Source organism: Kogia breviceps, chromosome 11 (genome assembly GCF_026419965.1).
Source record: "Kogia breviceps isolate mKogBre1 chromosome 11, mKogBre1 haplotype 1, whole genome shotgun sequence".
NCBI lineage: Eukaryota > Metazoa > Chordata > Mammalia > Artiodactyla > Physeteridae > Kogia > Kogia breviceps.
In genome coordinates this window covers 24530244-24555790 of record NC_081320.1, presented here as the reverse complement: position 1 = coordinate 24555790, position 25547 = coordinate 24530244, and the positions used below count along the sequence as shown (strand labels likewise).

The following is a 25547-nucleotide window of genomic DNA, read 5'->3' as shown; positions in this document are numbered from 1 at the left end:
GGAAACTATCAAAGTAGAAACATTCAAGACAACCCTTATTTAGTAGCTGGTTGTGGTGAAATACAGGCTGTGGCATCAGAAAAATCAGTGTTCAAATCCTGGCTCTAGCATTTGTACAGGTGTCTGAGTCCCAGTTTCCTCCCTCTAAAATGGGAGGACTAGCGCTCACAACAGAGTCACTGGCATAAATGAGGTGACGTATGTAAAGCTCTCTATCTATCTAACCTTTTTTTCTACCCGGTTTCCTCTTCTTCTCCCAGACTCATCTCTGCCAAGTGGCACCCTCAGAGGATCAAGGACATTTCTTAACCCTATTTAGTCATATTGGGGTTAGCAAAACAGGGGCTGGTTCCCCAAATTGCTCCTTCTCTTTCTGCGGTGGGTGTGTGGCCTATCACACTGGGCTGCTCCTCTTTAAATCTCTATCAGGAATAAAGAAGGAAAGGAGGGTGCATTCCAGGCTGGGGAAACAGAGGCCGGCCAGAAGCAAAGCCTGGCTGAGGTATGGGAGGGCCACTTGCCTACCCAGAGACAAGGAACTAAAGAGAGATAGTAGTTTTAGATACATCTATTTAGCAATCTTGAGATTAGAACTTCCTCACTGGGCAATTCTGGTCAATTTCTTTCTTCCCATAACATACCAGTCCATGCCTGCCTCCTCTACAGAACTGTGGGTACAGGCAGGAGAAGTTCTAAAGAGAAACTGAAAACAAGCAGGACCCTTTAGGGCCTTCCCAGGTACAAAAGCCTTTCCGAGTCCCGGTTCATGTTTGTGGGAAAAAGGCTTCAGCCTCCTAGACTTTCGCAGAGTTCTAAAAGGCAGATTCAAACAGTTACTAACTAGGGAAGGGAGGGAACAATAGTGCAGCGATAAAGCAGAGTCCTGGTTCCTCCTCAAGGGATACACATAACAATTATCTCTGAGTTCTTCTGCAAGAACTAAGGCCCCCATCCAGATAGAGGATGGGAACTTCAGGCTCAGCACAAGATTCCTGGAGCACCGCCCAGTTACCTCACCACCAACCAATCAGAAGAAAGCCACACCTTGCATCCCTCACCCCAAAATTTGCCTATAAAAACTCTTCCCTGGGCTTCCCTGGGCTTCCCTGGGCTTCCCTGGTGGCACAGTGGTTGAGAGTCCGCCTGCCGATGCAGGGGACGCAGGTTCGTGCCCCGGTCCGGGAGGACCCCGCGTGCCACGGAGCGGCTGGGCCCGTGAGCCATGGCCACTGGGCCTGCGCGTCCAGAGCCTGTGTTCCGCAGCGGGAGAGGCCGCAGCGGGAGAGGCCGCAGCGGGAGAGGCCGCAGCGGGAGAGGCCACAGCGGTGAGAGGCCCGCGTACCAAACCTCTTCCCTGAAAACATTCAAGGGAGTTCAAGTCTTTTAAGCACAATCCACCCATTCTCCCTGCATGGCCCTTGCAACAAACCTTTCTCTGCTCCAAACTCCAACATTTCGGTGTATTTGGCCCCACCGTTTGTCGGGCACACGAACTTATGTTCAACAACAAAATTAACCCCATACTATTTATGAAATAAGATAACACCCTAAACGGAAACCCCATCTCAAGTGCCCACAGTTTCCTCCAGACTAGCACTAAAGAGGGGAAACTGTGTCATAGCAATGATGCAAGGAATGGAGGAAGCAGAAGATCACCCTTGTAGAGACTCCACTTCAAAGTGTGCAGTGGCTCAGGTGTGGCAGACACAGCCCCAGCCTGGTATGAGTAAGCCCAGAAAGGAAAGCCTGGGGGTGAGAGCCAGAAAGGAACCTCAGAGAAACTGAGGTCAAGGTAACAGCCTTGACTAAGGTCACAGAGTTGACACTAGAATCTGGATCACCCAGATCCCTTACTCTATTGTCAGAAACAATAAATGATAATCCTACCCCCAAGCATCCCCAAGGGCCTATATCATCTTGCAGGCCAATTTCAGTTGAATGGCTAGTGACCTTCCCTGGATTGTGAGGACACCCTATCTGGTCCCAGTAGGAAATTGGTCCTGATCAAACTACTTACAACCAGAAAAGAACAATATTCCAACGTTGAGACTTTGTTATATAAACTGCTGTAAATCCTACCTTGAATACCTTAAGAGGTCTCAAAGGAAAGTGTAGAAGAAACCTTAAATTTCAACATCTAAATCTGTAAGATTCCTATCATACAACCCCTGAATCGCTGACCCCAGATTCTCTCATTTTATAGCCTATGTTGAAAACCAATTACATGCAAAGCACTCTAGTATACAGGAACATAATTTTAAAAGAAATCAGTTGTGGAGATGGATAGTGGTGATAGTTGTAGAACAATGTGAATGTACTTAATGCCACTGAATTGTACACTTTAAATATATATACAGTTGACCCTTGAACTACAAAGGGGTTGGAGTGCCAACCCTCACACAGTGGAAAATCCACAGTTGGCACTCCTTATACATAGTTACGCATCCAACCAACCACAAATCATGTGGTAATGTAGTACTATAGAATATATTTATTGAAAAAATCCACATATAAGTGGACCCATACAGTTCAAACCCATATTGTTCAAGGGTCAACTTTATACACACACACACACACACACACAAATGTTTTTTAAATATTTTTAAGAAATCAGGATTCCTGTTCTCTAGGACTTTACAAGATAGCACAGAACTCAACTCATTATAGACTCAATCAATGTCTCTGAAATGAATGGAGGGATGGGTCTTAGGAGATAAGAAAGGCAAGAACAATGCAAAGCAGCCCATAGGAAGTGTCACATGTATGAGTAAGTGGCCTGTGAAACTGGCATTCAGGGGAGATTTCTTCCGGGCTAAGAACATACATATCCAACATACATGTCATTGGATGTATGTTGACGTGGAGACAGTAGGGAGATCATGTGAAAAGGCTCAGAAGGTGTGGGCAAGCCCAAGATCCTAGAAGGAGGTTATGAACTTTAGAACCAGAAAGCCACTCACCTCACTCCATTGCATTAGGTCCCTCTTGCAATGTCTTCATATTAGTATTATTTAATCCTATCACCTTTAATCATGGGAAGGAAGAATCATAAAGATCACCCCACTGTGTAAAGTTGCTGTGTTGTTCACTGATCAGTCAATTCTCTGTAGGGTTTAGTGCCAGGAGAAAGTCTGGCTGCCCAGAGTCACTGTGCTTCCTGCTACAGGACAATGAAATTAAAACAACTGACTCAAGGAGAGCTGTCCTGAGCTTCCCTGGTGGCGCAGTGGTTGGGAATCCACCTGCCAAGGCAGGGGTTGCGGGTTCGAGCCCTGGTCTGGGAAGATCCCACATGCTGAGGAGCAACTAAGCCCGTGCACCAGAAATGCTGAGCCTGCGCTCTAGAGCCAGCGAGCCACAACTGCTGGCCCCACGTGCCACAACTACTGAAGCCCACGCACTGCAAAGAAGAGTGGCCGTGGCTCACCGCAACTAAAGTCTGCACACAGCAATGAAGACCCAAAGCAGCCAAAAATAAATAAATAAATTCATTTTAAAAAAGGAGAGCTGTCCTTTTTGCCTTGACTATCGGGAACCTTGGGGCTCTGTACTCGACTTTAATGAACTAAGTTTTTTAAAAATCATTCCTGCCTGTTCCATGACTCTTATTCTAGAAGTCCTTTCAATGAAAGCTGAACCATATCACCTAATTCTTTTAATAAGTAGGCAGAAAATAAATAATACATGATCAAGCAAATGCTCATCAGTCATCCCTACAGAACCCACCCTTCTCGTAGAAGGGTGAATTCAAGTGACCAAACTGGATAAGACAGCAACTCCATAAGCATAGTCAGAGCCAAGGACACAGGGACACCCTGAGGCACTATTGCACTGCTGGACTTCTTTCTCCAGTCTTTGGGTATTTCTGATTTAGTACCTAGAACCTTCTCTCCAGGAGGTGCTGAATGACCACTAGCTAATTCCTATATTTTAGCTTCTTCTAAACCTCAAGCAGACCAACTGACTGAATTTTAGCTTTCCTAGCACTCGTGTTTTTGTCCTAAAGATACAATCAGGTGTATATGTGTATATATATATAATATATACACGTATATATATAATATATATGTGTGTATATATTATATATATTAGACCAGACTCCAAGGATTCAACCTAGCCTCCTAGAAAGAAATTTAGGAAGGACCACACCCTCTTGAATGAAGGGCTTTGACTAGTCTCATCTGCTTTAATTCAACTATAGTCAAAACAGGGTTAGAGAGGCAGGAGCAGGGTACTATACAGCAATGAGAAGGCAGTACTTAACATCACATGCAACTACATATATAGATGAATCTCACAATATAAAGTTGGGTAAAAAAAGCCAGATACAAAAGGGAACAGATCATATGAGTCCATTTATAATAAGTACAGAAACAGATCTATGCCGGTAGAAGTCAGGATAGTGATTATATTTAGTGGGGGGTATACCTGCTATTGCTGGTAATGATTTGTTAGTGGATCTGGGTGGTGGTTACCTGGTGTGTTCAGTTCTCTATGTAAATTATACTTCAATTTAAAAACATAGGAAGGAAAAAGTACAAGACACTGACTAGGCCCTAGGCTACCTACTCACATGGTAGGGCCAAAAAGGTCAAATCAGAGGGGAAAGCCATAACCTAAATGCAGCCATACACAGCTTTCCAGTAACTCTATGTGCTGACACGTTTGCAACTTAGTTTCAAAAGAATTTCATATCTTCCATTATTCCTTTGCCAGTGTTTTACTGCAAATCTTTGACAAGGAAACCAAGGTTTGAAGAAGCTTCCCCAAACCATAGGCCAAAGTCCCTGACAGGACCCATAACATCCAGTGGCCAGATGAGTGCCCTAACCTGGGACGTAGGTGTGCCCACACAGGGAATGCTAGGTAACTGCTGTCAGTGGCCTCATTAATAATAATGTCTTCACAGACTCCTCCTGGGAGGACCAAGATTGTGCAAAGAGCAGCAAGTTTATCCTGTAATGTTGCCAAGCCAAGGCCAGATGTTTCGGATAAGATTTAAAAAAAAAAAAAAAAAAAAAAGGATGAGTTGGGGAGGAAAAGACACAGCAGATCCTGGATTCTTTAAGGTTCCTGTCCTCTGAAACGCAGCTAACAAAGTGACAGATCTGCCTCGACACTTTTTTCAGATGGGACAAGGCGGACCCCCCACTAGGGCGGCGGGCCACCTCAGGGAGATTCCAGCTGACACACCACACCGCGTACTCACATGCCTGGAGCAGTGCAGGGTGAGTGTGGAGCTCACTGAGGAGGCTTACAGGCCACTCCTCCAGGATCCTGTTGCACCGTGAGTCACTGGGTTTCCTGTTCTTCCAGTTCTTGGGCTGCATCGAGTTACAGCCAGACAGACCTCAGGCAGTAGCACCTGTCTGGGGTCCAGGAGACAGGCATTTGGGACGCCTGTCCCCGGACCCTCCTATCCTCAGACTATGGGGCAGCAGTGCAAAGGAATAATATGTCCCCTTTCGCCCGCACATAATGACTGAGCACTAAATTGAGTATGCCAGCGCCAGGCACTGAGGATACCGGGATAAAGAAGACCCTTCTGCCTGCAAGTGGTCAGTCTATTGGTGGGAGGCAAATATGTCAACAAATTATTATAAACTGAAGGAGTAAGGACAAAGAGTAAGCAGTTTCTTTCACTATAATAAAAGACAGATTTACAATCACTTCAATCACACACATCAGTACAATTCTGAGGAGTTTTTGTCTTGAAAAGGTTAAACATATGTGTTGACCCCATGCCTAGAATGTTCTCCTACTCTGGCCTAACAAACTCCCACTTGTCCTTCAGGGCTCAGTACAAACGGCCTCTCCCACAAATACCTTCCCCAAATTCCCAGCTGGTTATACTAACACACTTTTGACACTTGTGTCTCTTGCTCTCACTGGTCCCAGAGGACTAAAAGGCACTGACAACATGTTTCCAACTTCGTATTTGTGATGCCAGAGCTATCTCAGTACTGAGATATAGTAGATGCTCAAGACATATTTGTTGTGGTGACATCAAGGGGTGACGGGAACGCCGAGGAGAAGTGTGAGAGAGTAACTTGGGTAAAGGGGAAGAGCTGGCTACTGCAGACTGCCCAGGTACTCAGAGCCTGGCCTTGTTCTTCAGGCCTGGGCCCACAACTGCATGAGATCCTGGCAGCAGCAGTTTCCTCTCCATCTACCTGGCTGACCTGGCCAATACCCCAGATCCCCTAGGGGTCGAACTCTGCCTCCCCTGGCCAGCCGCATGTCAGGGACCAGAGTCTGCCCCTGAGCCCATATGCCCACAGGGGCATCTCAACTCCCCACTCTTGTCTACTGCCAACTGTCCACCTGCTGGACCAAATCACTTTGGGTCTGTCTCTTTGTACCATGTCCAGCCCCAGACCTTCCCAGTCTGCTCTACCCACCCCAGACACACCCACCATAAGCAGGGCAACCATATATCCCAGTTTGCCCAGGACAATCTGTTTACAGTGTGGTAGCAGCATAACTGTTAACAGTGTCCCCTTTTACTCTCAAAAGTGGCCCAGTATGGACAATAAATTATAGGGTCACCTTTTAGGTACAAGCCACAAAGCAAATCCTACTCATGGTTCTTGGGGAGCCCACACCTGAATGATGAGAAGAGCTCATTCTATGCCAATGGTGCTGAAAGGAAACTGGGTTTCCTTTCAGGAAATGGTGGAGAAACTGGGTTCTTGGCTGGTCCCTTGGTACATGGCACCTGGTTTCCTCAGCTGTAAAATAAAGGGTTTGGACGAGATGATCTCAAAGGTCCCTTCCCACCTGACCCCAGACTGATAACCCCATGAAACTGAAAGACAACTGGCTATCTCCAGTTGTCCCAGGCAGCCCCACACTGGGGCTAAGGGCCTGGGCTCTGGAATCATACTGCCTGGGTTTGAATTCTGGCTTGCCCTTGAGCAAGGTACTGTCCCTTTCTGTGCCATGGTGTCTTCATCTGAATAATAGGTAATAATAATGTCTACCCTGGAGGGCTGCCCAAGGATGACCTGAGTTGTAGTAGAGTTCACAGATGGAGCCCAGCACTTCGTAAGTGATGTACATGTTTGTTATTTTAAGACCTTTGGGAATTGAGGGGAAAAGAGAACTGGTGGGACATGGCTGGAAGGCTTCATTAGAAGGGGTTGAGACAGGAAAATATGGGAGGAAGCAGGAGGAACTTTTGTCCCTCAAATGGGAAAAAGGAAGCAGGAGGAACTTTTGTTCCTCAAAGGGGAAAAAGGAAAAGTGACAGTTTCAAATTCCCTTACTTAGCCCAAATCAAAGCTGTCCAATGGCTTATCTGGTTTCATTCCTTTATCAGACAATATGGCAACGCCAGAAGGAAGAGGTTGGGAACAAGACCTTCCAAGAACATAGACCATCTCCAGGCCTCCAGGGCAGGGATGCTGAGCTGAAGGTGAGAAGAGGCAGGAAGGCTGGGTGAGGTGGGTGGGCACCGAGGGTTCCCAGAGCCAGGTTCTCAGGCCTGACTCACTCTCCAGGGAAGGACTATTAAGGAATTGCTTAGAGATCCACAGACAAAAGTGCAAGAAGCATGGCACTTCAAGGAAAAGGAGATTGTCTAGCTCCTGCTCCCATGGAAACAAGGCCCAAGATTCCCAACCAAGTTTGGACAAGAAAAAGGCTGTACAGGGATGGGGGGAGTAGAGTGTGGGTTCCGTACAGAGGGTCCTCTCTGGCTTTGTCAAGAACCCCAAGCACCTCAGTGTCAGAAGGGGCCACACTAGACAGCCCAGAGTTTACATATGAGGGGCAAAGAGCTCTCTGCTGAGAACCAAGACAGCCAGGGACTCTCCATTCAGTGTGCCAGAAAATGTGAGAATGACTGTTCCCTTCATTGAAACTCCAGGGGTCAGTGGGACTGAAACCTACCATGACCCGGTCCTATGACTCAACAGCACAGGGCACCTCAAGTGGTTCCCCCAGTGGGAAGCCAGAGTCTGGGGCAGATGTAAGGAAGTGTGAGCAAGCATCTCATTGGCCAACTTCAGCATAAGTGGCCTCAGCAACTGCCATTGGGGCCTCTGCCCTCCAGGGGAGGTACCGACAGGGAGCGGACTAGACTTCTACAGGGAAAAGGGGTTGAACAAATGCTGTGACTATTCAGTGCAGCTGTGTCTCTCATGACTTCCCAAGGAGAACGCTTCAGGCTGAGGTATACCAAAATGCCCCAGGCAACCCAGAGACGCCCCCCTCCACCCAATGGGGATGCTGTATCCCCAGAAGACCAGAAGGAAAGCAAGTTAGAGGAAGAGCTCAAAAATGGGTCTCCTATACCCAGAAAAGAGAAGGTTTTAGATGGTTTGGATGGGGCAGTGAGGAAGCATTCTTATTTCTCAGCTTTAGGAACTTTCCACCCTTCTGTCCACCCTGTCCTCTGCTCTAATCCAACATAAGACAGAGAATATAAATGGGCCAGAACCCATATGCCCTAAAAGTCCTTAGGAAAAAAGAAGCGGGGCCTCCTTTGCTTCTGCCCAGATGGATAGTGCAGTCAGGTGTCTGAGAGTCTGAGAGTGTGTCTATCTCTATGAACTAATATTTGACACATAAAGTGTTGACTATGTAGCAGGCACAGCTCTAAGAACTTCACACATATTCACTCTCTCTTAAATCCTTACAAAGACCCTATTAAGGTGTTATCCACTCTCCATTTTACAAGTGGAAGAAACTGAGACCTAGAGAGGTTAAATAACTGGCCCAAGTTCACACAGCTGGTTTGTGGTGAGCCAGGATTCCACCCCAGGGAGCCTGGCTCTACTTCTCAGCACACAGCCTCTCCCAGTGACTGCTGGACTGTCCCTCACTGGGTCCCAACAGCCCCCTTCCCTCTGCTCCCTGAGATAGGAGTTCCACCAGCTCACATGCCTGCCTTGTTCAGAAGCCTGGAAGATGCCTGGCCTTCCGAGAAACCCCAGCAACAGCCAGGGTGAGGTTTTCCTGGGGTCAGCTGAGCAAACTTCTCTCCCACTCGCTTCCTGGAGTGCTTACCTTGCCCACATTTTTCTGGTTGAAAACAGAAATACAGTTACTCAGGTAACCCACACTTCAGCCAGGGGTCATGGACATCTGCTAACTACTGTGGTCTGCAGACCTCACCTTAAATTCATCTTTTGTAAAAGGCCACTTCCCACAATGACTATCCCATGACATGGCACACTGAGAGCTAAGAACTATGGTCCTAGTTGCAACTACTACTAAGTAGCTGTATGACCATTAGCGATGCACTATAATACTGGAATGGGGGATAGACCATGTTCTTCTGATGCAGTTTCTCAACCTACAGATATTTAGGGTCAGAAAAGTCTTTTTTTTTTTTTGGCAGGGGGGCTGTCCTGGGCATTATAGGATGTTTAGCATTATCCCTTGGCTCTGCTTACTAGATGAAATAACACATCTTCATCCACCTGCCTGTGACAACCAAAAATGTCTTCAGCCACCACCAAAGTCCACCTGGCGGATGAAATCACTGATAGTTGAAAACCACTGCTCTAAAAGAGTAGTTAAAAAACAAACAACAACAACAAAAAACCACAGGTTCGCCCCTGTAAATTGGAGTAGGGTAAAAACTCTTGCTCTTTATGATAGGCTGGGTAGCCCCTCACAAGATTATCCAGCCCAAAATGTCAATAGCACCGAGGTTGAGAGACCTGCTTTAGAGGTAAGCAGGAACAGCTACCTGTGATCTATGGTGTGAGATATTAAGTCGCAGCCAGTGAACTCCACGATTTGATTTGCCACACCTCCACCCCCACTGCTTTGGAAAGTCAAAGACAGACAACACACAGTGTTGGAAAACAAACCAAACTTGCTGACTTCAAAACTCAACAATGATAATGAGGAACCAGTTATCAAGAGCCATCTTTTAAACCGGAAGTATCTGAACAAAGGAAGCCAGTTTTCTGGGGTTCCTGAGCTCTTTCAGTACATCAGATCTCCTTACTATGGCTGCCAGATTTTGAGAAAACTGTTGTGGTTTGTGTTGTTTTGAGTCTCCCTGGAAAAGGGTCCCTAGCTGCCCTCAAACTCCTCAGGGTGCTAGAAAAGTTCAACTTTGAAAAGTGATGTTAAAAAAAAAAAATGTTGGCTTTGTCTGAGGAGCCTCAGAGAGAATTTTAATTCATTCAGGGGTAAAGAAAAAAGTGCTTCTTGGCCGCTCTCTGAAATAGAAATTTGACAATACAAAACAAATGGATGATTAATAAAAGCTACAAAATATTCCTGCTACCATCAATTGTCTTCGGAGCAGGAAAGGGACTTGGTACTAAGATACTAAGTTGAACAAATGAGGCAAATTGTACCTGTCAATCAATGTCAGTTAACTCAGCCAAACATAATCTTACTAAGGTTTTTTTTTTTTTTTTTTTTTTTTTTCTTTGCGGTACGCGGGCCTCTCACTGTTGTGGCCTCTCCTGCTGCGGAGCACAGGCTCCGGACGCGCAGGCTCAGCGGCCATGGTTCACGGGCCCAGCCGCTCCGCGGCATGTGGGATCCTCCCGGACCGGGGCACGAACCCGTGCCCCCTGCATCGGCAGGCGGACTCTCAACCACTGCGCCACCAGGGATATCTGAAGATTAATGGCACATAGTAGGTGTTCAAAAAATATCAGTCAAGATTCCATTGAGGTCCCTAATTCCCCATCCCATGGGAATGACTGCCATGACCCTTTAGTGAATGTAAAGTATCTATTTCTAGAGCCTCATCTCACCAGACAGCTGAAAGGTGTCTTAGTCTCAATTTCCCACATAGTAACTATACCCACAGTAGGTTCTCAAAAAACATTAAACTCTTATCTCTTGGGCGTGCTGTTGAATCTTTCTGCTTCCAAGATATTCTCCCCTCTCATTAACTCCAGAGTTGAAGGCTCCCCCTCACTAACATAGTAAAGAGCCCAAGTGAACTATCTATATTCCAAGATTGTATGTCACCAGTCTGTGGGTGTTAAAGTAATCGGTTAATGGCTAAAGGAAGGCATGAATACTTCATTTCACTTCCATGGTTAATCCTGATTCTCATTCTTAAGAGACAAAGCTCCTGTATCTTGTATACTATTTATAGCTCAATTAATTAAAAGAATCCTCTAACTCTCCAGACAGGAGAAAAACCCTTGATTACTGGAGGACAGTAAACGCCCTTTTTCTCTCTCCCCCTCTCTCTCCCCGCCTCCCTTTCCCCTCAGGATCAGCCTCATGCCAAGCCTCAGGCCTTGGTGAGGAAATAGCTCACTGTCTTTCCCTCCAAGGGTCCCCCCACCCTTGGATACCCACCCCTTCAACACAGTACCAGCACCCACCCAGCTGCCTCTCACCCTCCTCCACTTCCTGCAGTCCTTGCTCTGCTTCTTTTCCCAAGAAGGTCCACTCCTTCATTCTTGGACTCACTGAACACCTCACTGGTGGCCACAAACTGGCTATAAAGTTGAACAGCTAGGATTCTCCCTGCCCTGTAACTACCAACTCCAATGTATGATGGAATGATACAAATGCCACACAAAAGCACCTAGTGTGACCAGGTGTGACATTTAGAGGAATGGTGATTCAAGTCTTCGGGAATGCAGATAGAGAAGATGAGGCTGAGGTGGGGGGTTGGGTCAGGGAGCAATCAGTATGCCGTCTTTTTTTTTTTTTTTGAAATATATTTGATTTACAATGTTGTGTTGGTTTCTGGTATACAGTAAAGTGATTCAGTTATACATATATATACATATTCTTTTTCATATTCTTTTCCATTATGGTTTATTACAGGATGTTGAATATAGTCCCCTGTGCTATATAGTAGGACCTTATTGTTTATCTATTTTATATATAGTAGTTTGTATCTGCTAATCTCAAACTCCTAATGTATTCTTCCCCCACCCCCTTTCCCCTTTGATAACCATTAGTTTGTTTTCTATGTCTGTGAGTCTGTTTCTGTTTCATAAATAAGTTCATTTGTGTCATATTAGATTCCACATATAAGTTATAGTACACAGTCTTCTGAAATGATCCAGTCTGGCTCCAGAAAGAGACTGGAAACAAATCCTAGGAGGCCTCTGAAGTAACCCAGAGACCAGCTGACCAAGGTAAAGCAATCAGAAAGGAAAGTCAGTGAAATGGGTCCAGGGCTCCCAGCCAGAATAATGAGAGGGTACTGGTGCCACTAATCTGACCAAGAGAAGAACTAACTGCATTTCTGGACATGCTGGGTGCAGGTGCTGCCAGCATCCAAGAGTGAACACAGACACAGGCCAGGATGGGGTCTTCTGATGGTCCCAGAGGCTGGGGGTGTGGTCAAGAGCATGGGCCTCTGGAGCCCAAATGCATGGCTTCAATTTCCAGCCTTTACAGAAAAGCTAGTGACCTTGAACTAGTCATTCTGTGCCTCAGCTCCTTACCAGTGAAACAGGGATGCTGATAATAGTATCTACTTCATGGTGTTGTTATGAACGTTAATGAGCTAACATACGTAAAGAGCTTAAAACCACCTGGTACACAGTAAATGCTATATGTGTTTGCTCTTAAGTTTCAAAGTGTCAATCAGCACAAAACAGTGGGCTTGTCTATCAGGGGACAAGTGATTCTGATGGGGCTAGTTTTGGGCAGGTGAACCTAAACTTTTCCTGCCTCAGACTACAACCCAGATTATGTAAAAAATGATAAGGATTTCAGAAGAGCTCAAATCAAGGCCTTTTCAAAAGACTGTAAAACTCAAGCTTCAACCTTCTCTCCTAATTCTTCCTTCTAGTAGCAACTTTAAAAGATGCTTCCAAAATATTCTTTCTGATTCTCTCCCTATTTCCTAACTGCTGCTGGAAACAGGCAGCTTTGCTCCCCTAAGCCGGGAGGGAGGCTAAATCCCAGCTTCCACCTGCTGAGTTAAGGCCTGACTCAATTCTGCCCCCGTTGGTAATTTGGAGGAAATACACCTAAGTGTCCCTGAGACACTTGACAGGCTGCAAGTGTAGAGACTACAAGAAAGACCTTTTCACATTGCTGCGCTTAATCATCACAACTCCCTCAAGTGAGTAAGGTTGCTGTTGTCATCCCTGTTTTACAAAAAGAAATTGACGGTTCAAGGAAGCAAAGTGACTTGCTCAGAGTCCTGTGGTTAATAAACCACAAAACAGAGATTAGAACTCATTTCTACATACCCTGGTTAATTCTCTTTCCAGTTTGGGACTAAAGCTATGACCCCTCCCCATTCCAGGCCAGGAAGGTTCCAGTCCTAGCCTCCATCCTCTGGTTTGGGGGAGGGTAAATTTGTGGTACTAGGTTCCTTCCTCTGGACAGGGGGTGAGTAAATTTAAATGTCCTGGGGCAATATTCACCCAACTGAGAAGAACTCTCTTGAATTAATGGTCCTCCAGCTTTGTATTCTAGGACTTGCCAAGAGATGACAGTCACAAGGCTTAACTCACTTCTTGGGCAAAGAAGCCCAACGAAGTTGCCAAGGTCCTGACGGATCACAGACACGTTCTTAACTAAACTGAATTAAAGTGCAGAGCAGAGCCTCATCCCAGGATTGAGTTAGAAAGTAACAGCCACTTACAAGCAGAGACTAAAACTCAACTAAACCAGCGGCCCTCTGCTCCCTACTCCAGTCTGAGGCTAATAATGTCATAGTATTTTGGGGTTCATCTGCCACGGCTTTGAAAACACTGTGATGGCAACCCACCTTCCTCTCCTTTGCTCTCAGGATCCCCAGAATGGGAGTATGAGCAGGTCGCCCCACAGAAAGATAGTGTCAAAACATTTGCCCAAAAATGTGTTCCCATTGAGATACAGAAATTTCAAGTATGTAATTGAGCAACGCTCTGTCATTGACTCACAGATCTGGACACCCTCCACCCCCGCCCCAGCCCACCTTCTCGTCTCAAGTCCTAGCTGAGGCCCAGGGCCAGGAGCCAATCCCGAAATCCCGAGCGTTTCAGAAACTCAATTCTCCCCAGAGAGCGCCTGGGGCCCAGCCTAGCCCCACCCCCTCTCCATACCCAGAGGCACAGAGAGCGAGGCTCCCCGGCGGGGCCAGAGGCTTTGTCTTACGTAAAAGACCTGGCCCGAGCAAGAGCTCGGACTTAGGCGGGGTGCTGCTGAGACAGAAGTGGGCAGACAGGTCGGGGCTTACGACAGGGAAAAGCTCGTTTTCAGAAGGACAAAAGTCTCCAGGAAGACGGCAAAGAGGGGAAAAGGGGGTGTTGGTCCTCTCGGAGAAACTTAGGTACACCAGAAGTAACATCCAAAGTCCGTCCCCCATTTGGAGGCGGACCTGAGGATGGGTTACTCAAGGCGGGGCGGCCCCGAGGCAGGAGCTGGGAGTGGGCGTGGGGGGCGTACGCCCCTCGCGAAGCCACAGTTCCGGGCGCCTCAGTTCCGGGGAAGGGATGCGGCGGGCTGAGTTTCTCTGACCCTTTCCCAGCTTCTTTCCGCGTGGTCTTCTCCCCAAGCCCACCTCCTCAAGGCCGTGAGGAACGCTAGGGGGAATCCTAGGTCCCCAAAATGTGGTCCTTTGGCGCGGGAGGAGGCAACCCCGCGCGGCAGCGGAGCCTTCCCCCAACCCACCCCCCCCACCACGATTCTCCCCACGTGCTCTGGCCGGAACTCAGGCAGCGAAAGGGGGGCTCCTCCCACGTGGGCCCAGCAGTCAAGGACTACGTGCCGGGTGGCCCGCCCCTCCAAAAAAAAAAAAAAAAGCGCGAGCGCGCGCAGGGCCGCAGAAAGGGAGAGCCGCGCGGTGCGCGAGCCCCGGAGCCTCGCACGCGCGCACACGTCTGCCCGTGCCTAGCGGACGTGGCTCCTCCAGCCCAGGACTTTCTCCGCCGCGCTGATATTTTCCGCGTCCGCGGCCCGGAATGGGGAGGAAGCGGGTCCCCTCAGGGTCTAAGAGGAGAGTCCCAGCCGGCCGGGACCCCGGAAAGAGGGCCGGGGACAAAGCCACGTTGTCAGGCGAGCCAGCCGCCCCCGCCCGCGCTTACTTACCTTCTGCACTTGGTCATGGTTGAGCTCCGTAAAGAAGTAGGCGAGCAGATGCGAGGCGATCATCCTGCCGCGGCCCGACGGCGCCGAGCTGGGAAACCGAGGCTGGAGCGCGTGCGAGGGAGGAGGGCGGCGCGGTCTGACCGCTTTGTACCCGGGCTTGGAGGCCCGGTCGGGAGCGGTGAGTCCGGGAGGTACACAAAGAAGGCACACGATGGCGCGCCCAGCTGGAGGGTTTCGGGTCTCTATAAACAGGTTTTGATAGTCACAACTGCTGAAGGACCAAGAATCACTCCCAGCGACGTGCCCCACTGTCAAGGTACTAACTTCAGCCACAGAATCACTAAGGCTCAACTTGAGAAGAATAGCAGCTTGGCTCCACTAGGGCGACAGGACCTCTCCGGCTCACACGCGCGCTGGTCTCGCCCGCGGATCTTCTCGGCTCGGTGACACGCTGGTGCTAGCGGCGGCCCGGGACTCTTGCGCTGGAGTTTCGTGCAACAATGTGGCTTATTGAGGGGTTGCCGGCTCGCGGGCCGCCGGGTCAGTGACGCGCGCACGCCCATTGGCTGCGCGGGGAGGGTGTGTGCGCCCACGGGCCGCCCGCCGCCGCGGTGCAGCCAGTCAGAGCGGACGGCCCGCGGGCGCGGCCGCTCAGACACCCGAGCCGGCAAGCTGGAGGGGCGCACCCGAGGCGGGGGGAGGGGCCAGGCAGCATGGATGAGACGTGTGGTCCGTGGCAACAGGCTGGGGCGGAAAGGCGCATGAGCCACCGCCGCGTCAGGCCCAGCTATGCGGGGGGGGGCGCATAATCACAGACCAGGAGTGTGGGGTGACTGGAAAGACGGGTCACCGGACTTGCACACGCCCTGGGCGGGGAGAGAAACACTGTCTGGCTGTCTGGCATCTCGGGGTCATGTGAGGGGCCCCCGCTACTGGGTCACGTTTCTGAAGCATCTTAGCTCTCACCTATTGCGGCTCCAGGCGTCCGCGCAATGCTGATGCAAAGTGAGCCGCCACAACTGCTGCTTACTTTATGCCAGGCACCACAAAAATGAATGGATGTGAGTTTTACTAACCTTGTTTTACAGATGAGGAAACAGAGCTCTTAAGAGACTTGCCCAAGGTCACACAGTTAATGAGTGGCAGGTAAGGGAAGAAACCCAGGTCCGTCTGTCTTTGAGGCCCTATTCTTTTCCCTATTATCCCATCCTGCCACTGTAAGAGCCGGGAAGTAGAAAGCAGGAAAAGAACTTTGTCTGCAGCTGTGGGCCTGATGCGTGCGTGAAACTGGGTGGGTGATAAGTGTGTTACCAAATGATCCTGGATATGTGTGGGGTGGGGTGGCTTATGGATGCTGAGAGGAGTAGGAGCCCCAGCCACAGCTAATGCCCACACCAAACGTTTTTTGTTTTTCCTTGTTTTTTTCTAATTTTATTGAAGTATAGTTGATTTACAATGCTGTGTTCATTTCTGCTGTACAGCAAAGTGATGCAGTTATATATTCTTTTTCATGTTCTTTTCCATTATGGTTTATCACAGGGTATTGAATCTAGTTCCCTGTGCTATACATTAGGACCTTGTTGTTTATCCATCCTATAAATAATAGTTTGCATCTGCTAACCCCAGACTCCCAATCCTTCCCCCCTCCCCCCCCACCTGCAACCACAAGTCTGTTCTCTGTATCTGTGAGTCTGTTTCTGTTCCATAGATATGTTCATTTGTATCGTATTCTAGCTTACATACATAAGTGATATCATATGATATTTGTCTTTCTCTTTCTGACTTACTTCACTTAGCACAAGAATCTCTAGGTCTACCCATGTTGCTGCAAATGGCATTATTTCATTCATTTTTATGGCTGAGTAATATTCCATTGTATATACCTATCATATCTTCTTTATCCATTCATCTATAGATGGATATTTAGGTTTTTTCCATGTCTTGGCTATTGTAAATAGTGCTGCAATGAACATCGGGGTGCATGTATCTTTTCAAATTATAGTTTTGTCTGGGTACATGCCCAGGAGTGGGATTGCTGGATCATATGCTGGCACCAGACTTTTATACATGGTGGAAGCCAGTAAGAGTGACTGCAGCCTATGGGAGACTGGTGATGGTGGAGAATAGCAAGCCTGGGGTTGGAAAGGTCGCAGGGGGGGGAAGGTGAGGGTTTGCAGTGTTCTCCTGAGGAGTTTCTTCTTCTCTCATAAACAGTGGGGTGCTATCTGCAATGTATAATAATAATAATAAAACACAATATTAAATGTTCATTGTTGGAAAATAAGAATATACAAAGAAAAAACATAAACATCCATGATCTAGCCTCTCAGCAAAACTTCTTGAAAGCTATGTACCCTTGCCAACTGCACATTCTCGCCCCTCCCTCCCTTACTCCAATCAGGCTTGGGTCCAAAACTGCTTTTGTCATAGTCACCATAATGACCTACAAAGTGCCAAATCCTCTGTTCCTATCTCTTTTCTTTTTTAATTTAACTTAATTTTTTATTTGATGTATAGTTGATTTACAATGTCATGTTAGTTTCAGGTGTATGGCACGGTGATTCCGTTTGTGTGTGTGTGTGTGTGTGTGTGTGTGTGTGTATATATATATATATATATATTCTTTTTCAGATTCTTTTCCCTTATAGGTTATTACAAAATAGAGTATAATCCCCCATGCAACACAGCAGTAGGTCCTTGTTGGTTATCTATTCCTATCTCTTTTATACCCTTGTCTTACTCTACCTCTCAGGGATGTTGTGCACAGTTTACCAAATCCCTCATCTGGACACACCATCCTCTGCTGAGCCAGGGAAGCTCTACCCTCCTGGTTTCCCTCTAACCTCACTCTCCAGGTTCCTCAGCCCCCATTTTCACTACTGGTAAATGCTGGCATATTCCAGGGCTGTCCTTCACCCTCTTCTCTGATCTAGTTACACTCTCTCCCTGGTGTTCCCTGCCAGCCCCATGACAGTTATATCATTTACATGCTGATGACTCACAAATGTAAATCTACAGCGAGGACCTCTCCCAGAGTTCCAGACTTATTTCTCCAACTACCATTTGTCATCTCCCACTGAAGTGACTAGCATCTCACACTTAATATGGCCAAAGCTGAACTCAACTTTGCTTCCCAAATCTATTCCTTTTCTGGTTGTCTCAGCAAGTTGTATCACCATCCACCCTAAATAATCCTTGATTCCTTCCTACCACTCACCTTCATATCCAGTTAATCCATCAGCAGTCAGTTTGACCCCTAAAATAGATCCCATTAATTGACCTCTTCTCTCTGCGTCCTCGGACACCTCCTAGCCAAGCCACCAACAACTCAGCCAGAGCCAATACCACATTGTCCTACCTTGCCCCCTGCTTCCATTCATGCCTACCTCCACTCTGACCCCTATAGTCAGTTCTTTACTCAGGGGTCAAAGTGACCTGTAAAATATAAACCATTCTGTGTCTCTCCCAGGCTCAAGTTTAATGTCTTCCAAACTTAAAATAAAATTCAAACTCCTGACAATGGCCTCTAAGTCTTTATATGATACGGCCTCTGCCTCCCTGTCCACCCCACTCTACACTACTTTCCCCAGTACATTGCTTGGCACTCACACTAGTATGTTTTCCTCAAAGATGTCAAACTCTTTCCCATCCAAGGGCCTTAACTCTTCCTTTTTCTTCTTTCTGAAATATTCTTCTCCAGATCTGTGTCCAGCTGTCTCTTCCGCCTTATTGAGGTTCAACCAAAATATCACCTCCTCAGAGGACTTTCCCCTGACCAGTTTATCTCAAGGAGTTCCCCAAGTCACTATCACATAACTCTGATTTCCTATTGATTTTCCGTATATTCTTTAGGGCAGGATCTGTACCTATGCTGTTTCCTCATATCCACAGGGCCTAAAATGGTGCCTGTCACATGGTAGGCATGCAATAAATATTTGTTGGCTAAAAGAATAGAAAAAAATCTTAGAGATAACCATTTTTCACATTTTTATAACAATTCATACACCAAATATCTCTCACCTGATTGCAACAGTCTCATAACTGGGCTTCCCTCTTTAGATATAGAAACACCATAGATATATAGGTTTAGCTATCCAACAGAGATTCTTAGAGAAGTGATGTGACCTGATTTGCTTTTTTAGGGTAATGATTGCCCTCCATGTGGATACAGGGGAAGGAGGTCAGAGACCAGAGGCAGAAAGAGGCTGAAGCTGAAAGATAGAACCAGGGCCTGAACGAAGGTAAGGGTGGGTAGGGAAGTCAGGCTATAGGTTTAGATGTTTCAAAGTCTGAGGTGGAATTGATGGCTTTGGCTAGGAGTGGGGGAGGAAGAGGAAGATACCTACTGCTTAGAAATACTTGGAAACCCAATAGTCCAGTGCTACAAAACCTGACCCCAGGCAGGTGGGACCAAACCCAGTGGGTCATGTTAGCTATGATCCCTTCTCCACACACTAACTTTAGAGCCTTTTCCCCACTCCCCTCTTTGGTCCCATTTCATGGACCAGATAATAATCACAAGGTACTTTAAGTGCATATTATCTCTTATGAAGTTCCCAATCCTGGGAGGTGGCTGAAGTAGGTATTGTTATAAGCCCCAACTTATACATGGGAAACTAAAAGGTATTACTCACTCAAGGCTGAGACTTACATCTTTGACTTTTCTGGCTCCAAACTCCATGCCTTGAATTTATTATTTATTGATCCTCAGATCTCTCTCTCTCTCTCTCTCTCTCTCTCTCTCTCACTCACATATACACACACAGAGAGACACACACAAATGTTGAAGATTAATGACACATCCATGTAATTTACATTTCACAACCCCAAGAGAGAAATCAATCAGCAAATATTTATTAAACAAACCCTTGCTATGTTCAGGACAGTCTGTTTTTTCACAAGGCTGGCTCTTGCCTCACATAAGACTGACCTGAGCCTGACCATTAGGCTTCAGGGAGCTGCCCTGGGAAGAGGCCCCTTTGCCAAGAGACCTCTAATTGCCAAATATTCCTTTTTCTAATTAGGATTTATCAAGTTTGCAACATGTTATAAGTAATGGGATTTCGTAGAGAATTTTAAGACTAAGCGGGGGCCTGCCCTGAATATAAATATGAGAACTACTTGTATTGCATTGTCTTTAATGCTGGGCCCTAATAATCTGCATAATCTCTTGTGTTTCATAGTTCAATGTATGAATTTGAGGGATTGGGAAAAAGAGGCATTTAAAAGCAGTTAAAATTGAAAAATAGAAGCCACAGTGTACACAGCAATCTAATTTTATCTGTCACAGTTGCAGACTGAACCCATTCAAGCTAGTTTAAGCAGAAAAGGAGTTTACTGAAGAATCTGTAGTCCCTTTCAGGATCTTCAGCAGGGCCAGAGACTCAGACTCAGAGGCTAGCCATCTAAGCATGATGTGCAAGTTATACCATCAAACTCCACTGGTAAAAATGCTATCATTGTGGCCACTGGGCTCAGACATCTCTGCCCAACTCCTGATTCTGGGCACAGGATTTTACATCCAGGACATGCCATAGACACCTTTGACAGTTAGATGTCTGTCTCTCATCATCCTTGCTAGAAGGAATTCTGCACGGCACCCCTTTCTTTATGGTATTTGCTTCTGAACTGACATCTTACAGTTGGTTGCCAGAGCCTGGACCACATGCCCATGCTCTAGCTGCAAGGAAAGCTGGGGAAACAGGCCCATGGGGTCAGGAGTCACAACTTGGAGAAGTCCTAAATTAAGAAGGATGTTCAAAGGGGCTGGGCAGGCCCAAAGCTTGACAACACATCCACCACACCCAACAGTCACTGAATGTGCTGCATTGCAAAGTTTAAGACAATCCACAGATTTAATGCAATCCCTATCAAATACCAATGGCATTTTTCACAGAATGAAAACTTCTAAAATTTGTAGGGAAACACAAATAGCCAAAATGATCCTGAGAAAGAAGAAAAAAAACTGAAGGTATCACGCGCCCTGATTTCAAACTATACCACAAAGCTACAGTCATCAAAACAGTATGTACTGGCACAAAAATATACACATAGATCAATGGAACATAATAGAAAACCCAGAAATAAACGCACACTTATATGGTCAATTAAGCTATGACAAAGGAAGCAAGCATATAAAGTGGAGAAAAGACAGCCTCTTCAATAAATGATGTTAGGAAAACTGGACAGCTACATGCAAAAGAATCAGACTGGACCACTTTCTCACACCACATACAAAAACTCAAACTGGATTCAAGACTTAAGTGTAAGACCATAAAGCTCCTAGAAGAAAACATAGGCAGTACTCTCTTTGACATCAGTCTTAGCAATATTTTTTTTTGGCTATGTGTCCTTAGGCAAGGAAAATGAAAGCAAAAATAAACAAATGACACTACATCATACTAAAAAGCTTTTGCACAGTGAAGGAAACTATCAACAGAATGAAAAGGTCATCTACTAAATGGGAGACGATATTTGCAAGCAATATATTTGATAAGGTGTTAATATCCAAAATATACAAAAACAAATATTTTTGTATACAAAAATATACAAAAACACATACAACTCAACAAACAATCCAATTTAAAACTGGGCAGAGGACCTAAATAGACATTTTTCTAAAGAAGACATACAATAGGCCAACAGACACATGAAAAGATGATCAACATCACTGATCATCAGGGAAATGCAAATCAAAACCACAATGAGATATCACCTAACAGCGCCAGAATGGCTATCATCAAAAAGACAACAAATAAATGTTGGTGAGGATGTGGAGAAAAGTGAACCTTCATGCACTGTTGATGGGAATGTTAATTGGTGCAGCCACTATGAAAAACATTGTGGAGGTTCCTCAGAAAATTAGAAATAGAACTATAATATGATCCACTAATTCCACTTCTGGTTATTTTTCCAAAGAAAACAAAAACATTAATTTGAAAAGATATTCACATCCCTATATTCATTGCAGCATTATTTACAATAGCCAAGATATGGAAGCAACCTAAATGCCCATCCATATATGAATGGATAAAGAAGATGTATATACATACAATGGAATATTACTTGGCCATTAAAAAGAATGAAATCTTGCATTTGTGACAACATGGATGGACCTAGAGGGTATTATGCTAAATGAAATAAGTCAGACCTCTACCATATGATTTTACTTATATCTAAAAAACAAAACAAACGAACAAATGAACTTTAAAAATAGGGTATCTGTATTCAATGGGAAGGAGAAAATAGTCAGCAGGCTAAATGACACCAGGAGAATTAACTATAAATGAATTGACCTGGCTGGATGATTCACCCTCTCCACACACATTCTGTAATCCAGTGCGTCTCCACAGATGTATTCAGTGTCACAGTAAATGAGGAAAAGGCCACTATGAAATATTGCCACGAGTCCCACCTGCAGTGCCATCCTAAACATGAGGGCTATCATGTCTGATCCCCTCATCCCAATGGCCACAGGATTATGTATCCCCCAAACAGTTTGCCTGAGAAGAGCATGGTGGCATGCTGAGGGTGACATGGGAACACTGTGTGGTCTCAGGCCTTTCTGAGCCCTAGTTTCCTCCTCTGCAAAGTAGAGATCATGAGACAGACTATCCAAAGACATTAGTTCAGAGCCTCGTACATGGTGGATCCTGAATACCATTACCTAAGCACATCACTCATAATATCAAGTTTCTATGCGGTAAGAACTCAGTGATTAAAGAAAACTCCAGATGTCAGAAACAGCAAATGCCCCGTCTTGGGGACATAGGAGAGGTTGGTTTGCTCTGAATGGCATGCAGTGCTCTGGTCTAGAGAGCAGATTTCAGTGGGGATTGGCAGGAGGGAAGCTGGGCAGGTAGGCAGGGAAGGCTCAGCCAAAAGGGAAGTAATAGAATCCCATCAGCACTCAAAAGCACAGCACCTAGGCTGGAAATACTGTGGAGGAAAGATAGGTGGGAAGTGAGACTGAAGTCCTGGGAAAAGATGCTGAAGGCCACTACTAGGCTTATGACAGAAGGACAGAGATGTGAAATTAGTGAGAAAAGTATGAGATAGCCCAAACAAGACATAATAAAAGATTGAAAGTGAGAGGTGGAGACAGGAAAGACTCCAAGACAGTGGTTCTCACCGTTGGGCTGCTCTTTGGAAAAATGGTGTACCATATACAAGAAAAAGAAATTTAAAACCCCTTGAGTTGGACTTCCATGGTGGCTCAGTGCTTAAAAACCCACCTGCCAATGCAGGGGACACAGGTTCAATCCCAGGTCCAGGAAGATCCCACGTGCCGCGAAGCAACTAAGCCTGAGCACCACAACTACTGAAGTCTGCACGCCTAGAGCCTGTGCTCCACAACAAAAGAAGTCACCGCAATGAAAAGCCCGCGCACGCCCCCGCTCTCCACAACTAGAGAAAGCCCGTGGGCAGCAACGAAGACCCAACACAGCCAAAAATAAATAAATAAATAGATAAACTTATTAAAAAAAAAAAAAACCTTGAGTAAAGGAGACAGAGAGTTCAAAGGAAAGGAACAAATAGCTATTTGATGTATGAAAAATGATTAACATCACTCAGAATAGCAAAAATGCACATTTAAAACATATTGATGTACCATTTTTCACCCATCAGCTTGGCAGAAATCAAATAATCATAACACACCCTACCACAGGGAAAGAGCTACTCTTTTCTTCCAGCACATTGTTGACAGGAGAACACAGGCTCCATGAGGTCAGTTTGACACTGTCCATCAATTACAAGTACTCCTGCCTGTTGATCCTGAGATCCCATTTTTCTTACAGGCATACATACCTACATATGTTGTGTAAGTTTATTCACTGGGGCATAATTTGTCGTAATAAGGCCGGGACCAACCTAAATCCTATTATTTGTGAACTTTTTAGGTAAATTAAAGCACATCCATACAATGGAATTACTTAGTCATCACATGTTAAAAAACAGAGGCTAAGTATCAATATGGAATGATCAGTAAGATAGTTAAGTCAAAAATACAAGATGTAAAACAGTGTGCATGCAAAGTTATTAGTGTATAAAAAGGAACTGAAAATAAAATAAACATATACCTGTGTAGTATAGTCATAAACTTTCTTCTGGATAGAGGAACTGGGTGATTGGTAGACAGGCATAGGAGAGAGACTTTATTGTGTAATCTTTTACACCAAGTGCAAGTATTATTTATTCACCAAAAAAAAAGGAATTAAATTAATAAAACTACCTACTAGTGTGAAGGCAACACAATCGAGTGAAAAGGACTTGGGGTTAGACACCTGAACCCACCAAATGTGAAGTTTACGTTAAAAAAAACAATGTTCAGGGCTTCCCTGGTGGCGCAGTGGTTGAGAGTCCGCCTGCTGATGTAGGGGCCACCGGTTCGTGCCCCGGTCCGGGAAGATCCCACATGCTGCAGAGCAGCTGGGCCCGTGAGCCATGGCTGCTGTACCTGCGCATCCGGGAGCCTGTGCTCCGCAACGGGAGAGGCCATAACAGTGAGAGGCCCGCGTACCGCAAAAAAACAAACAAAAAAAAAAAACAATGCTCAGCCCACACACCGGTCCAATTACATCAGAATCTTGTGAGGAGGGTAGGGGGAACCCAGGCATCAATATTTTTTAAAGCTCCCCAGGTGATTCCAATATGCAGGCAATGGTTTAAAAAAAATGACAGTAGCAACTCGGTGTTTTGGCTTCAGTGCTTGGGGCCGGGGGGATCAGCTGAACCTGTGTCAGACTTAGCATTGAAATCTGACTCCTCCACCCCATAAGCACAGCTTGATCCCTTTGCACTTCTCTGTATCTGTTTCTGGCCCAGCATCATCTGGTCCTTATCTCTGTAGCTTCCTCACCCCTGCCCCCTATACAACAAGAGCTCAGTTTTCTTATGAACTTGCCAAAAAGCCAAGTAAACTTCCTAACCTCCTGTCACTTCAGTGATGGGAAATATATTACTTTTAATTAAGAAGGCAATTGTCCCAGCAGGAATGAGTGAGGGCCCTCTCGCCCGATGACTTCAGTTTGGATGATTTCAGGTGCACGGAACCGAACACTCTGACTCCAACAATAAAGATACTTGTTGTTTCAAATAAAAAGCTTCCTGGTGGTGGGCTGGGCTCCAGGCTGGGTGCATTAGGGCTCTGGCCCCGCTTCTCTGAGAATGTCTTGGCCTTGTCTTGCTCCCTGAGTTGGCTTCATCTTCATGCTGGTAGCAAGATAGCTGCAACGTGTCCAGATTTCATCCACAAACTACAAGATCCAGAGAAGGAGAAAGTAACTGCCTCCCCCTGGGTTTCTTTCTAATAAGGGAAAAATAAACATATCCTAAAACTCCCAGCAGCCTTCTTTCCCCTTAATCTCATTAGTCAAATTGCCACATACCCATTCTAAACTCATTTATCTTGCAGGAGAAGTAAGGTTATCATGGTTGGTTTACACCAGTGGTTCTCTGCTGGGAGGGTGATTTTGCCTCCCAGGAGACATTGACAATAACTGAAGACATTTTGGGTTGTTTCAACTGGAGTTGGAGGTGCTACTAGCAAAGATGCTGCCCAACATTCTGTA

At 46.0% G+C, this 25547-nt stretch overlaps 1 protein-coding gene across 3 annotated transcripts in view; it reads right to left on the bottom strand.

Moving 5' to 3' along the window:
* Positions 1-15650, bottom strand: part of HK2 (hexokinase 2) — a 67970-nt gene extending 52320 nt beyond the window's left edge. The window contains exon 1 of one of the 3 annotated variants that reach the window (XM_059079617.2): positions 14977-15650. In XM_059079617.2, coding sequence (XP_058935600.1) covers positions 14977-15039 — 63 coding nt within the window. In that variant the 5' untranslated portion in view covers positions 15040-15650. The remainder of the gene's footprint in view (positions 1-14976) is intronic. The other 2 variants (XM_067007376.1, XM_067007375.1) reach the window with 2 other exon arrangements.
* Positions 15651-25547: the final 9897 nt, after the last annotated feature.